At 37.8% G+C, this 16820-nt stretch overlaps 1 protein-coding gene across 6 annotated transcripts in view; it reads right to left on the bottom strand.

Moving 5' to 3' along the window:
- The window catches only part of WDPCP (WD repeat containing planar cell polarity effector), a 158294-nt gene that overhangs the window by 58071 nt on the left and 83403 nt on the right, over positions 1 to 16820 (bottom strand). For all 6 annotated transcript variants that reach the window (XM_061356206.1, XM_061356205.1, XM_061356201.1 and 3 more), the window contains 3 exons: positions 15699 to 16308; positions 11784 to 11972; positions 9105 to 9228 (listed from right to left, as the gene is read on the bottom strand). In XM_061356206.1, coding sequence (XP_061212190.1) covers positions 9105 to 9228; positions 11784 to 11972; positions 15699 to 16308 — 923 coding nt within the window. The remainder of the gene's footprint in view (positions 1 to 9104; positions 9229 to 11783; positions 11973 to 15698; positions 16309 to 16820) is intronic.

Below are 16820 nucleotides of genomic sequence, written 5' to 3' on the forward strand. Positions count from 1 at the left end.
TTCACAGTTTTGTTGCCTATTCCTTTTCTAGGAATTCCTTGCATCCCATTTGATTTTTGTATCTCTGCTGAGTAATGAACTGACTATTTTATACCTGTAGCGTTATAAGACAAAATTATTCTTCTAGAATAATGGTGAGCTCAGACTCCATTATTTTATACATGAAGTTAGGAGTCACCCCCTGCTGTGTGTTTCACTTTGAATTTATTTACATTTAACTCTATCTCCAATTTTGACACTACATCCTGAGTCTAGTGAAGTCCTTTAGCTGCTCTTCACAGCAGTCCCTATCTTTTCTAGTCTTAATCATAGAATCATAGAATAGTTAGGGTTGGAAAGGACCTTAAGATCATCTAGTTCCAACACCTCTATCATTAGCAAATGCTGGCACCTCACTATTTGCTCCTTTGCCAGGCTACTTATGAGTATAGATTTGCTACACTTGTAATTTCCATTGGTGATCTCCACTAACAACCAACCATTTACTCTGTTTCTTACCTTTTAATGAATTACTTATCTATGAAAGAAGAGCCTCGCTCTCATCCTGTGGCAGCTTAGTTTCTTTAAGACATTTTGGTGGGATGCCTTCCAAAAAGGTCTTCAGTGGTGAAACTTTCATCAGTAGCCACTGGATATCCACTACTGACATGACTGCTGACATCAAAGAATTGGGAGTTTTGAGACATGACTTGCCTTTACAGAAATGGTTTAGTGTGAGGTGTCCTTGCCCATAGCAGGGGTGTTGGAACTAGATGATCTTAAGGTCCTCTCCAACCCTAACTATTCTATGATTCTATGTTTCTACGAAATCCTGCTGACTCTTCCTATACAACATATTTGTCTGTATGTTAAAAGAAAAATTAAATACAGTTTCTACTAATTTCACTGGTACAAAGGTTGGATTTAGAACACTATAGTTCTTCAAGGTCTCCGCAGGCTGTGTTTTAAAAACTGACGTAATTTTCCACATCCCTGTCCTTAAGTGCTAAGGCAAATAAGAGGTTATATACCACAGTGTATTTTAGCTATTTTATGCTTGACTACCTTTAGAAATTCTGAATGAATTTTATCTACTGCTCATCATATATCACTGTTTATCTGTCTATGGTATAACCTCTTTTACTGATACTTCAATGCTTATTGGTGTAAACTAAGAAACAGCCTCATCATCTCTGATCCTGGCAAACTGGTAAAAAGAGGATTTTAAAATAAATCTGCATGCCTATCTGCTTTTTGTGTCTTTCTGTAAACTTAATGTATTTTTTTGCTAGTCTTTGTGCCTCTCTCCTATTACACAAACTATACCTCAACATCTAAGATCTTTCTGTTAACTGGCCAGTAATGTGATACAGGAGCTATACATTTAAAGTACAAATCTTCAAACAGCTCATCTTTACATGGCTAATTTAAGCTAATCAGGTAGGCTCCTTTTATAGTTAATTGATAGGAGTAGGCACTGGTGTTTGATTCTTCACACTTATCTTAGACATCTCCCTTCAATAGGATTACTCATCCTTTGGGTGCCCATGTCTTTATACTAACTATAGAGGAAGCCCAGATGAGTGTGTAGGACATCTGAATTCTACATTATTAAGTCAGAAGGGGTGAGGTGCACCCCAAGACACTACATCCAGTTATTGGACAATTGACTATTGCTGACATTTGTTCTAAATTTTACTTATGATATCCTTTCCTTAGCAGGCTCTTCAGTTCTGAAGAACCATAAAAGGAAGCTCTGCATTTGAAGATAGGAAGCCTTGGGTTGCCTGATTCAATTAGCTCTTCCTGGAGGGTATTAGACAGAACTGAGAGAAAAGTCAGGAAAATAAAGCCATTAGAGAGGGAAAAAAAAAACCTTTTGCACACAACAAATGGATTACAGATTGCCAAGCCATAGTCTTTTGTGATTTGATGAGCTGAGCTCAAGACAGAATACAGTCAGATGGTCCATATATATAAAAAAAGTGAAGTGGGGCTTAGGAAGGCTCTGAAGATGAATGGAGGAAGACATACAGATAAATTTGCAAAGACTGTAAGCAAAAAACCCAAACATTATAAATTCTTGTTCTTGGTCAGGACCTCAAGAAGAGATTATTGAGTGTCTCCAGAGGGAGATGCCACTAGTGACTAGGCAGCATTGATGGGGAGGGAGTAACTGATGACTCCAAAGGCTGAGGCTGACTTACTTCCGTTGCTCAAGAGTGGAGATGTGTTGTTAAGAACTTATTCTTGAGCTTTTGTTCATAAATATGGTGCATTTGCGTTGTTTCTGCACTCTATATATGTCCAAAGCCTCTCAGATTTCAGGGGAGTTGCACCACTGGTACAAAAGGAAAGAAAACACCTTATGAGGGCAATCAGTTACACAACACAACAGAACAATGGTCTCTATGTGGGCTCAGCTTCTAAAAGCAGCAATATCAAAGTCAGATTAACTAGCATGTGGGAATAGCCTTGGCACAAACACTAGTCCAGCATAGCTATTCTGTGTTCCTTTTTCCTAGTGCAGTCCCATTGGTGGGGATGTAGCAGAGAACTGGAAGACTCATGGCACTCTGGGCCACCAGGCAGCATCTGTTGGTGGCTTTGCGAAATGGCTCCACATCAGAGTAGCTCTGGCACTGCTCTCAGTGTGTGGAAGGGGCCATTTATCTCATGCTCCAAGCAGTGTCTCCCATTAGGTTCAGCAGAAAATCTTGCCCAAATCTCTGACAGGGATTTCTCATGGTTTATATTAATGGGATTTTATTCTCAAGCAATTATGTCACTTGTCCCCTGTCCCTCTGATATTTTGTTCAGTATTAATACATTGTAATCACCACTAGAGAATTAAATTCTGGAGCCATTCCTGTGGCATCAAAGCATCTGACTGAAATTGAAACTGTTGTGCAGCTGACTTAAGAAAAAAACCAAATCATTAGCAACATAGGATGGAAGCAAAGATATTCTAAATTTTTCCAGAGATATTTAACCTCTTATAACTGAAAAAATAATCTAGTTCCATTAAATAGGTGCCTTTATTTCCTGTTTCTAAAACAGGTCAAGAAGCATGACCAGCAGAATCTTTTCATGTGCAGTTCCATCACAGCACTTGAAATTCTCATTTATCAGTCCCATGGTAATATGAAAACCTTTCGTTTTGATCGTTTTCACAAGATGACAAAAAATGACTCTTCAAAGTCCTCTCCAGAAGGTGCTACTTTAGTCAGAATGCTGCTAGTGAACTTACTCCTATAGAGATGAATTCTGTTCATGTGGCCACATAGAGAACCAGACTGACATCAGTGGTCATTTTATCTGAAGGCATAATTTAATGCCTAATGGGTTACCTTATGAATATAAAAGGTATTCTTACTCCTGAACCATGTCATCATTAATGTTTATACATATTTTGTGACACACTGTGTACCAATATAATTATAGATTCTACTTTTAGGGTGCTCTTAAAAAGGATCATAAAAGCTCTTTGCTCACTCTGTCCCTCAGTTCCATACAGTTGGCAGCAGATGGGATTGGAAACTATTCCTATGAAGTTGAGGCATTTTTTCACCTTTGATTTGGGGTCCTATTTAAGATGGAATACTCACAGTGAGTATCTACTTTGCAAATTGCAGTGTAGTGATACGGGAACCTGCTTACCAAGGGGTAGTTAGTACTGCATAAGTGATGTACCTGCAGGGCGAAAGAGCTTTATTTTAGTTTTTCAAAGGCTGTCTTAGACTTAAGTGATAACTGACTGTGTCAAGCCATCATGTCAGGTAGTACAGCAGTACACTTTAGAACTCTTGAATAGTGAAGTGATTCATAAAAATCAGTACTGGCTGGAAGCAGGTCCCCTAATGCTAATGACCACCTACTTTCTCATCTCCTTTACGAGTGTTTATTTACAAAAGATCTCTATCAAGTCTGTGTGTAAAATCATACCCCTTTATGAATGTTCTGCCCAACGTGTTGCTAAATTCTTCTTTGCATTTAACCAGTAGCGTCCTACATTGAACACTGAGAAGAATACACAACACTTATGAGAAGATCTGCGGAGTAAAAACAGTAATAGTAAAAACACGGTGGAGATTTTCGCTTTTGGATTCAGACAAAGGAGAATCATTGCTTAACCTACCTAAAATTTTAGCACTGAAAGTGATCAAAGATGCACTCTGCTCTTGAAAGAAGAAAATGCACTATCTTGCTATTTACAACAGTGCTTTGCTTTGTAAGGAAACATGTTTGTACTAGGGGAAAAAACCCAATGACATTCTCTTAACTGAATTATTAGATGGAAAGGTCCAAATGATTTTGAATCTTAGTATTTTTCCATGCTAAAAAAAAAAAAAAAAAAAAGGCAAAAAGATCCTTAAACTGTGTATTCACAAACACAAGAACAGGATTAGAAGGGAGGAAAGTGGCAGGACAAAGGGGAATGGTTTTAAGCTGAAAAAGGGTAGATTTAGATTAGATATTAGTAAAAATTCATCACTATGAGAGTGGTGAGACACTGGCACAGGTTGCCCAGAGAAGCTGTGGCTGCCCCATTCCTGGCAGTGTTCAAGGCCAGGTTGGATGGGGTTTCGAACAACCTGGTCTAGTGGATGGTGTCTCTGCCCATGGCAGGGGAGTGGGATTGGATGAGGTCCCTTCCAAACCAAACCATTCTGTGATTTATGATTCTATGAAAGGGCACAGCAGAAACACAGAGCTGCGACCGCATTCTGATTCTACATAAAACTCCTGAGCTGCATTTCAGGTTTTACTTTCCAACCCAGCCTTTACCTCCAGCTCATGCTATGTTATTTTCTCACTGTCTCTCTGAGACAGAAAAATTTGAACAAAACAGAGCAGGCGTGTGTTTGTGCCTGTGCATGTGTGTCAAACAAACAAGATAATTTCATGCATTAGAAAATATGACAAGTACAATTTACGAATGCTTGATCAGAGTGAAGCAAAGCCATGAGTCAGCGATGCCATAGTTAACAAGTGAAAAGCTATTCCATCCCATTCCATGTTCTGTACACGGCTAGATGAGGCTGTTATAGAGAGGCAGGAGGTTGTGCAGCCACTCCTCCATTACACAAACACACTTAGTAGGCAGTGCTCAGCAAAAGGGTGGGGGCAAGAAGGTTCCAGCTCTCCAAGGCTTCCTAATAAATCCACCTCTGCTCAACATTTTACATAATGATATAATGCATTGCATTATATTATTATAAGCAGTGACATCATAATAAAATACCAGAGTGCTACTGAAGTGGCAAGGAACACCTAAGATACATTTCTATACTTGTAATTCAGTTCTTGTATTTTTTAATTATAGATAAGAATTTAAAGTGAAAATAATTATTCATTCCATACTGTTGTAATGGATCTTCAGCATATAATTAAGAGGCCTTTAATTTTAATTTTGTATACTGAACGCCTGGTTTTGGAGGTATTCCATATTTTATATTCAGGGCCTATACCTGCAAAGCTCTAAGCTTCTATTTTAGTGGAAGCTGAAGATGCTGCATGACTTTCAAATTTAAGAACTTAGCTTTTGTAATGATGGACACAAATACAATGGCTGCATCAATGCACTGCAAGGAATTATCCTTGCTTCTAATTGCAATCCATTTCAACCATGCTGTCAGTGTTCTTTGACCCACCTCAGGTTGCAGCACCATATTCTAACCCATACTTGCAATACAGCCAGTAATGATGAAGCATCTTCTTTCTAAAGTGCCCAACACCTAAAGGAGGGACCTACCATCACAGCATTCAGTGTTTTCTAGAAACAGATCTCTTTGATGGTAGAAAAGTAGTTAGCCTGTAATCTCACTGATAATGTGAAAATGGATGTCTCCAGTTATTTGCAACTGGATATACAACCTTTCAGCCTACAGTAAAGATTAAAATCATTGGCACATGATTATTACTAGGTGAGGATAGCCTTTCTGAAAGGGTAACTGTATTTCTCAATTCTAGTAAATACAGACACTCACATCTTTAAAAATACAACAATAACTGGCACCTTTTTGGCAGACTCAGCAGGCAGGTCAAAGATTGTCTCAGCATGTAGAATGAATTAATATTTCTCTCTCAAGAGTAGGTCCTTCTAGAAAAGGCTTAAGGCAGATTGGTGGGGCATTCAAAGGAAAGCCAGGGGGAGGGCGAAAACTTTTGTTTATATGAACATTTTTCAGATTTAGATCTAGAAACATTTAAGTGTTTTAATGTTTTAATGTGTAGGAAAGACTTCACCCTTCCCTGTCCATCCCTTATGTGTCTGTTCTCCTATATATAGCTCACCACACACGTCCTAAGTTGTCTTCCCACATTTCAGTCCACATTCTCACTCTGCCCTTTTGCGGGACTCTTTAAGTCCCTATCCCTACCTTTAGGCCTTTGCCTCCAATTTTGTGTCTTCTAATCCTGCTCCTAACCCCACTTTACTCACTCTTCCTACTCCATTTCTGAGTTTCTCCCTGTGTGTTTTAGCTCTTTATCCTCTAGATAGAGCTTCTATGCATCTGCTGCTTGCTTTCTCTGAAGCCCAAACAAATTATGGAAGACCTTACTCTATTCCAACAAATACTTTCTGAATATCAGTCATAGTGCACATAATTTAAGAAATGCTATGTTTCCTCTACTTCTTGTTTTAACAGGGTACAAAGTGATGACTTTGCTTTTGTCTCCTCATGCTCACAAAACAGTAACAAATGTCCCCTAGCGCTCCATCACAGTTTAGAGTGCTTCTGCATTCATGTCTCTTGTTTGGTCATGCAGGCACATCTGCGGTACCAAAAATTTACCCTGAAGAGATTTGTTAACTATTTGTAACTAGTCAAGTATTTAGTGCTAAATGAATAAGGGTAAAAAACTGAATAAATCAAGTAACAAAGGTTGAGACAGATAGTATAACTAACTTAAAATGTGGTCTTCCTGACACCCAGATATAGTTGTTGGTTTCTGACAAACAGGTAGTGGGAGGACTACTACATTTTCACTGTCCTCATGGGCATAATATGGTGACCTGAAAAGGCAAGAGAATAATTCTCTGCTCACTTTTCTTTGTGTTCTGAACCTACAATTGTAAATGCAGGCTGGCAGAAGTGGCTTGCCTTGCTGGCTCCTCACAGATGATATAATAGCAGTGGCTGCAACTTTTGCATGCCTGAATTAGTAAGCATTGTGCCTCCCTATGATTCTCCTAGACACTGCATCGCACCTACATTGCATTCTCTCACCCAGAACCATGGATTACCATTCTTCCTCCAACAAATGTAGTACTCTCTGTTTAGCCTACATTCAAATCATTCTAGTCACTTAAGAAAACATCTGAAAGGAAATAAACACCAATTAAGGCACAGCCACTTTAATGCACTAAAGATCAGCTCTGAACATAATTTCCTTGCTTTCTATCAGATAAATCTCCCATTTTTGAACATTCCATTTTGTACTTAGATTATGTCTTCTCAGATAAGCTTTAAGCATTACCATCTGTTCTGCAGCAATCACATGATCCTATCACTTTGATTCAGTTGAACACAAATCCCTTTGACAATAGGGAAACAGCAAAATAACACACATTTGTTCCAAAAACTGCCACAACCATAGATTGTTCAAGGGCTGCTCTATAGTGTAGGTAAAAGACACGGGGAGACTCTCCCATAAACCTCCTGTCCGTGCCCCACTCCGTCCAGGCAGCATTCTGACGCTGAAGCTTCTTGTTTGCTAGGGTGATTGAGTCAGTGTTTCAGCTGTGTTCAGCTGCCCCAAGGGCTGAAAGCTTAGCCAGGGCCCCATGCCTCTGCATGCCTGCTAGCATTTGGAAGCAAATCCTGAGTCACAGGGAATACACCTTTCTCTTGCAGATGCAAGAGCACTATAGTTAACACCTCTCAGCAGTCTCTGAGGCATTCTTTCCACATCTGTCCTCTGCAGGCAACTGGCCCACAGCCGCTACGGTTGGCCATTGCAGCAACAGATCTTCCCTGCTGGTTTCTAGGAGAAAGGAAAAAGCAGAGGAGTTTGAACCCACTGTTGTGGCCACATCTTTTAGCTCTAGTGAAAGGCTGGTGCATATTATGCAGATATTTGGAGCATTCTTCTGCTTAGAATAATTTCCCCCTTGGAATGGAAATAGACCCTTCTACCAAAAAGATTCCCATTCAGACTCAAATTATGGAAGACGGTATAAAATATTTTTCTTTAAGCTTTAAAAGAAGCACACACTGTACTGTCAAAGTAACTTGCAGTCCCTAGCTTTGCCTATGCAAACAATGTATATATACTGCATGAATCACCCAAAAAAGGTGCCTTCTCTCTATGTCCACCTACACTCCTGCTCAACAAAACGTATTGCAAACTTTCTATCACTCAGAAGGTAAGTTCTCCTTATTTCCAATCACTGGATAATTTTCAAAGGGAATGTTTCAGCTACATTTGTGGTTGAACACCTGAACAGGCTAAACTGCTGCATATTGATAAGTTATGACTAATTGAAATTTAGGCTACTGATTTATTTTGAAGGAAAATACAGCAATAAACCAATGTACTATAAATTCTAGCTGAATTTGGTATTATGACTCTTCTAATTCATGTAATTTACAGACAAATTCAATGTTTCATTTTCTCCTCTTATTTTAAGGGCACTGAAAATTCCCTGAAAATTGCTGGAATACGAATTTCTATATGAGAACTATGAGAGTGAGAATAACAAAATGCTCTGATTTCAATGGTGCAACGACAAAAACATCTTGGACCATGCACTGTTCATTTACCTTTTGGCATCTATTTAAATACTGTATTTTCTCCAAGTTTGTAAGCTGTTTAAATAGTTAATCTGCAAGCAATTGGTAAATATAAATCTCTCAGAAGCATGCTATCTTTTTTCCATCAAGCTAAAAGGGAAAGGGTGATTCATATTAAATGTATTGATGATAGAAGAGCTCTAAATAGCATTTTATCTGCAATACTCTATTTGAAAGGAACGAAGTGCAAGTTAAACAAACAGTAACACAGAATGCATTTTTTTCAGGGGTGGTCCTCTTGGAAAATGTTAACCACATTAAAGTAGGTAGGTATTGAAATATGCAATTAATTTTAAGTTGATAGAACTTGAAACTGTCATTCACCTGAGCAGGTGGTGGAAGAACCTTCTTGCGTATCTGCTGATTGGGTCTCTGTACTCCAGCACGGTTGTATCCAAGAGGGGTCTTGTTGGAGCATAAAAGGTTCCAAGGCTTGCCTCAAGCTGTGCTGTGGAGTTCAAACACAGCACCAGTGAAACAAGTGAAACTGTTTCAGTTACAACAGGTTGCTCATGTTTGCAGTCAGTCAAATTCCTCAAACGCTGGTGAAATGTGATGTTGTTGTAAGACAGATGAAATTAAAATATGACAGACTGTACAAACACAAACGTGCATATAAACTTTCACTTTAAGGCTGGGTTGACAATGACTTTGAGCAACAAAAACTGTCAAAAAAGGATGAAGTCTATAACACATCAAGTTCTCACCAGCAGCGTACAATTAAAAGCGACTCATAAGAGTAATAAAGTTTGAACAAGTTTGTCCAGTGGAGATCAGCTCTCAATTAGCTCAAATTGTCTTTGTCCTCCTAGGCAAACAACAAGGAAGTTCATATTCTCAGGGATTATTCTGTTAGGTCAGCAGGTAACAGAGCCCTTCTTGTGATGGCCTTGAGGCCTAAGAAACCTCCTTCAGCCCACAGTTCTTAAAAATTAAAATAAAAGGGTCTAGAAACCCTAAGGGTTTGACTCTCCTTCAGCGTGTAATGGTGGGAATCAGGATAACGTCCCTGTAATCAATAAAATAAGCCCCCTTTGTTACTGAAGTTCTGTCTGCTTTAGCTATGTTCTAACAGCTACAGTCCACAGCTGGAGCTCTGAGGCATTCTCCTGCATGTTTTTAATACAAAATTATAAATAATACAAGAGAATACACAGTATATGCATGTGTGCCAGATGCTTAACTGAAAGGAAATCTAATGATCAATAATATTTATGTTATGTGACTTCTGCTTGAGAGTTAACACATAGTACAAGTCTTAATAGGCAGAACAGGGAGAATGTGTTACGTATTTGTTGTAGAGGTTCTCCTTTTGGAGTGAATGTGCAAACTGCTACTGCTAATCACAATTTTGTGGGGGCTTGAAAAGCAAAATATAACCTATTGTCTTATTAGGCAGACAAAAATATCACTGATTTGCTATTAACATTCATTTAAACTAGCCATTTCTGTATTTAGTGATAATGGTTCTTTATTTACAAGCATAGTTACATTTTATTTTATTAGGCTTGATCTCACTAAATGTGCTAATAGTACTGTGTTAGTAATACAGGCAAACTGTTAGTAAATTAGGTTTTCCATTATCCTCAATCTAGACAGCAAGTTGAAGTTTAAAGCTATTTTCTTTCGAAGCAGCAGTCAATTTAGATTAAAATTGAGTACAGCAGTACCCTTTTCTAAAAAACCATGAAACAACCACCCATACTCTATTACCATTGCTGTTTTTTTGACAGCATATTTTGTACTTCTGAAATATTACATCCTATATGGAATATGAGTAACTACTAGCACAGTTACAGGTTCATTAGATAGCCCAGCTTGATGTTGAAGGCAGAATAAAGATTTCAAAGATAACTGCCCCATTGCTATAAATAAAAGGCCCCACCAGGTTTTGCTAATAAAAAAGAAAACAAATTACCATGCCAAATTTGTTAGATTCACATAGAATAACTCCCGGACAGAATATAATTCTGTCTGCTGTAAACAGTGTTAAGGAGCTGCATGGGGCAAAACACACAGACAGCTATTTATAATGTGCATATTTTTACAAGAGTTTCAAAACCAGCTCTTTTCATGGGTCTTTTGAAAAGCGTGTTTTATTTAGAATTGATACACTATGTTTGCAACGCAGAGATTTTTTTAATAAGGTCCCCCAAAATGTGGTAGCTGATGACTTGGCAGCAATGTAGGACACCTCCGAGTTTTTCTATCATCAAACACACCAGAATCCTAAATATTCTTTCTTGCCACAAAAGATGCCTGGTCCCCAGCTGTCTGCCTGCTATGCTGGAGGATAACACCTTCACTAAATCAAGGCACTTCAAATCTCGAAGTCTATTGAGTTTCAAGATAGACAGCAAATCAAGAGGAAGGCATCGCACCAGGCTTCTGCAGAGGCACGGCTGAACCTAAAATTCATCACTTCTTGTGAGGGACCCCAGCTACTACTGCAGGGGGCCAGAAGATTACAGTAAGGACAAATGCTATAATCCTAAAGGAGGCAGCAGAGGATAGTGTATTCAAAGCCTTTGGATCTTGTAATGAAAGAATGACCCTTCAAAAGCACCTTAAAACCCATACCAAAATCCCTTTTCCCTGTTGCAGGAAAATGCCCCTCCTTAAGTTGGTGCTGTCTCAGTGTGACTATGTAACAAACATTTTGATCCCAATATTAACTAGTATTTGTCTGTAAATAAGCTAAATTTATGTAAAAAAGTTCTAGCATATTTATGATAGTATTATATATTACTGCCTATACCATATACATATTGATATCTGGTTTTATCATCACTATTGACACAAACTAAAATGTGATCAACACACTAATCCAGATTTTATTGAAATGACTTGTCTACATATTATATTTGATTCTGAAGTACATATTCTGGCTGACTGGATTCTCGCTATTATCTTCTTTATACAGCAATAAACATATAGTTATAATCCACATATGAATTACAAAGACACCACAAAAATACATTAAAAATATAATCAGTCTCTTACCTTCTCTGGCTGGTGTAAGCTTTTGTTTAAGAAGGTGATTAACAATGGCACTCAAGCACATGTAGCACTGACGACCCATCGTGTTCCAGTTCATGGTGTTCAGGACATTAATTGCCTCATGTATCTCATCGTAACGAATATACTGGTGGATAATTTCCACAAGGCCCAGCTGCCCTCTTGTGAACACACCTTTTACAAGAAATATTAAAACCAAAGATAGTGTTACATAAAACACAGATGACTACTTTTCAGCACAGTTAAAAATAATTGCTGTTGGCTATAATTAGAAGGTTTAACAGATTTCAGTATTAAATTTTTATGTCAGAATGCTCCTTATCATGTTAGCATATTTATACTGAGGCTGCTTTGGACAGCAGAAAAAAACATCAGTGACCTTCATAGATCAAGGTTGAGTGAACACAGCCAGTATCCACTGGTGACAGAATCATATAAAGAAGTTTGTTTAAAACATGGTAGAAAAAGCTTATTCCCAGTTTACCATTATTATATTGGAGAAAATAAATTAATATTCGTAGCAGCTCCCTCCTGTAGGAAGTACTACTGGCGACACTAAAAAATAGCATTTGTGTCACACAAACATACAAGTTTACAGCAGCAAGTTACTCATTTACTCTCTGCATTGAAATTGCTCTAGAACTTCTACCTTGGCAAGATTCTCTTGAGCGAAGCATTTCTTCTGTGAGGGGATATCATGAAAGACATCAACATCTAGAGACCTCTGAATTACAATTGCATATGAAACCAAACCCAAACTTGCCATAATGGGGCAAAACCCGAACAATACACTGGTCACTCCACGAAAGCGTGATTTAGCTACAGCATTCTATCTCTGAAAAGCAGAATTAAAAGACTGTTTATGTTTCTTGACTTGCAGATCTTGGCTTCTGAACAGAAAATGTGACTGAAAAGCTGCAGATAGTAATGTTATTTATTGTCTCTGAGTAGCCAAATGATCATGTGACATAGGGGTCACATGGCACTTTAGGAATTGTTGCTTGCTTTGGGTCACTGTGTTAGGGTATTCTTTGTCACTACTGCTTCAGGTATTTAAGAGAGACCAGAATACATTTACCATTCCCCTCACTTTAAATAAAAACATAATGTCATGGTTTTGTCAATTTATATTGCAATGTTGTTTGTCAAAACCAATTTTAAGCAAAACAAAAAATAAATAAAGGGAACACACTGAATTTCATTACTGATACTGAAGCTGGGGGGAAATGTCTAACAACAGAGAAAAGCAGATCTGACATATAGAAAACATACCTCACAAAACTTTCATAAATGTAGTTGTATATATTGTTTATGATGTAAAATAAGAATGGGAAAAGAAAAAAAAACGTAGAGGAAAACATATATACAAGTTTGGCCAAAAAAGCTTATCTATTTATTTTTTGTAACGGAGAAATACTTGAGATTTTTAGAGTCATTAAAGAAAAGACATGGTTGTCTATTGTATTTCACTTTACATTTGCATGTATTAAAGCCTATGAACATTATAATATGTCATAGCCCTGTATTTAACCTGTGCATGTGTGATAGTATCTAACTGTTATGGTAGACTTTATTCTTCCTAAATGTTTAGTGTTTTAAAGTATTACACGAGTTGAGTAACCTTCATATTAATCACTAAGTGAAGCTGAACGTACTTATTTGCATGCTAATTAAATATAGTATTATATTATAAATGTCTTTTGCTGAACCACCGGCACCAGTACCAAGTTTGCATTATCCAAGATCTGGGTTGACATCAATGACAAGAAGCCACAGTGCTTTTGAAAATGAGTTTGCCATTGGACTCCAAAAATATCTGCCATTCATGTTTGAGGGTGAATTTAATAGGAATCTTTTCCTGAAATAAATCTGGCTAGACAGCACAATTCACAGAACTTGTCCAAAATCATATGTCAGTTGGAAGTTAAAAACATATTTGCCTAGTCACACTGACATAGTTTTTTAACAGACTTTTATGGGAAAGAATTCCAAGCCATGAGTTAATTATGGATTTTATTTCAGCCCTGAATGCCTGACTGGGTTTTGCTGTCATGGATCCCTAAATTTTCCATATAATTTATATTTGCGTTATTTCTCAAATAGCAGAGAACTAAAAACCACTGAGGTTGGGAAGAGGGGCTGACTAATCAACACAGCATTAACTTGATCATGTGGAAAACTGAGAAGAAGAGGGGTAAAGCTGAAAACCAGGATGCAATAGAGAACAGCAGATTTTTGCACAGTGGACTACAAAGAGGAAGGGAGGGAGAGAAAGAGAGCTTTGCCCTCCTCCTGGAAGAGATTTTACAGTAATTATACAGAATGAATTTTAAAATGTGATAACTTTCAGCTGTAGAGGTCAACATCTTCCCATTTGGATGCTTGACTTCTCCTGGGTGGTGCGCTTCCAGGCAACCTGCTTGGGAAAAAGAGGTGACAGCCAACTCACTGCCTAATTGATTTAGGAACGGTGCCCAGGGAGACAGTCCAATTAAGTTTACAAGCTGGCAATTAGCAGGAAAGGCCTCTAAATCCCTGCACTGAGAGCCTGCTTGCCTTCCTAAGAACATAAATGTGCTAAAGATAGCAAGGGGAAAGCTGTGCTTTCTGGAAGCTGTTGTGAGAAAACCCCACAAGGGAGGACTAAAGAAAAGCAAGGTAGATGTGTAGAGTGCCTTCTGCTTGACAGGTAAGAGGTAATTTAGAGTTGTTTTTTTAATGGCCAACGTGCACAAAACCATCAAGTTCTGCGGGTACTGTTCAATGATTAAATCTGTCATTGAACATAATGCAACTAAATTATTTCAAAATAAATGATAAGTTATAAATAGTTATTTTTAACCTTTTTTTTTATAACAGTAATAATCTGCACTGGCTTTTTTAAAACTATACAACTCTAAGTTAATCCAATATTTTTGTTTCTAACACCCTATTATATGAATTTACTTGTTTGCAGTGGCATACTTTTTTAAGTTTTTAAATGCAGTCTTTCAAATATTTAGGTTGGCAATGCTTTTAGACAGGATTTTTCCCCCCAAAAAAGTACATGCACATCCCAGTAAGTAATGAAATAAAGTAGGTTTTCAAACCTTTCTGTCACTTAGGGTTTTGGTTTTTTTTTTAAAACCTTCTTCCTAATCTCGATAGCTTTATACAAAAGAATCATAAAAACCCTCCTGTAAAGATCTACAAAGGCAATCCTGTTTCCTTGGGCAGACAATGAGCAAAATGTTGAAATTTTCCAGGATGAGTATATTCGACATGGCTGTCTGCCCTGCTGAAACACTGCCTTGGTAGTCAGAAGATTTAAGCATGATTGTTTTTTTTTAGCTCTCACAGTGGGTTTGCACCACTGTAACTTGCCTGACTTGAATGGAATGAATACAGTTCTCACTGATGAGCAACTGCAGGGGTTTTATTCTTAGTTCAGCCACTGACGCATTGTGTAACTCTTGGAAAGCCTTTTAGCTTTCATTTACTGTTTCTTCTTACTCTGTTTGTAAAATGAAGATAGTTACAGTTTTACTCTTTCAAAGTCTCTTTACACCTAAGATAAGAAGTGCTATATAAATTCTAAAATTAGTATTAATACTTCTTTTATTCACAGCCCCTGGCAAATGAAATTAGAGACTTTTATGAAGTTTATGAAAACCTTCTTTCTTGTGTGAAATGTCTTATTCTGTCAGACCTCATTTGAAAAGATACTAAGTAATCATGAAACATAATGATCTCCTTGGTTCATATCTTCAGATATCGTTGGAACTATGTGCTTGTAAAGCTATGTTCCCATATATCTAAAATGAGGGTGCTTTTGATATAGATGTTTCTTGTGAGGAAACATCTACAGATCTTGAGATATCTTGAGAGCTCAAGGTTCAATAGATGTGCTCAATAACTTACCGAGTTTAAAGTGAAGTACTCCTAAGGGTCCTTTGTCAAATCTAACTAACAAAAGATCGTGAATATTTGTGCTGTCAGTGCTGGCAGGGGCAACTTGAGGAGCAGCCCACTGGATCTGGATGAGGCTGCTAGGTACGTCAAAGTGTTTACTGAATTGCAGAGTTGCCTCAGGTGAATAGTCTTGTGCCAAGAGCTGAATTTTAATTGGGGACAGTGCCGTGTCAAAAAGTTGGAGCTCCCCTTGAGAGCTGCCAACCATAAATATGGCTCCGGAAGGGTGGTAGGTTATTAAAGCAGGCAGCAGTTCTGCTTGGGCTAACAGAGTCACTTGGTTGTAGGCTTCATACAGAATTACTGATGAATCTTCACAACCCAGGACTAGTTTGTCTTCTGTAACATCTCTGCAACAGCTGATGGCCTTGGATCGGAGTGGTATTCTGGTAACTGTCACACACTGCATTTTGCTCCTAACACACTTGTAGATGCAACTGTCAGCCATGGGCTCTTTGTCTACGGAGACGGAGTGCTCCACTGTGTAAACTTGATAAGGCTGATTAGTGCTGAAGCTTGCATCGAGCGGATCCCATTCTGTACGCACATAACTCAGAACCTAAAAAAAATCCAAATCATTTTTAGTCATTTTTAACAATGTATTCTTACTTTGATGATTTAAAAATAGACTGCCGCAAATACGCTTTCTCATGGGTCAGTAAGCAAAAGCAAACAAGCATTTTAGAAATTAGAGTTGTAAAATCTACGGTCTTAACTCTTAAAAGGTTAATTCCTTTGATGAAAAAAACCCTGCAATACAGTTTGAGCTAGATTTGTTTGTCCAGAGTATATAATAGTTTAGCAGAATAGAGGATAAATGATGCAATGGTCCTAACAGTGCTGATAAAAGGAGAAATCAGCAACTGACTGATAGAAAATAATATCTGATTATTTACAAGTGGGTTGGGGAGAAATCTTCTGGAAGTGTTCTGGAAAAATTTACAATAGGTTATAAATTTTATGGAAAAATTTATAATAGGTTACTTTGAGCATCACATGTAGAGGCTTTCTGATCATTTACTCTAGCCCACGGTAACAGAAACTACTACATTGTAGTGGAAGAAACAATAG

The sequence above is a fragment of the Neopsephotus bourkii genome, unplaced genomic scaffold (assembly GCF_033783945.1).
Source record: "Neopsephotus bourkii isolate Nb327-2 ecotype Australia unplaced genomic scaffold, CSIRO-AGI_Nbou_v1 NB_845, whole genome shotgun sequence".
Taxonomy (NCBI): domain Eukaryota; kingdom Metazoa; phylum Chordata; class Aves; order Psittaciformes; family Psittacidae; genus Neopsephotus; species Neopsephotus bourkii.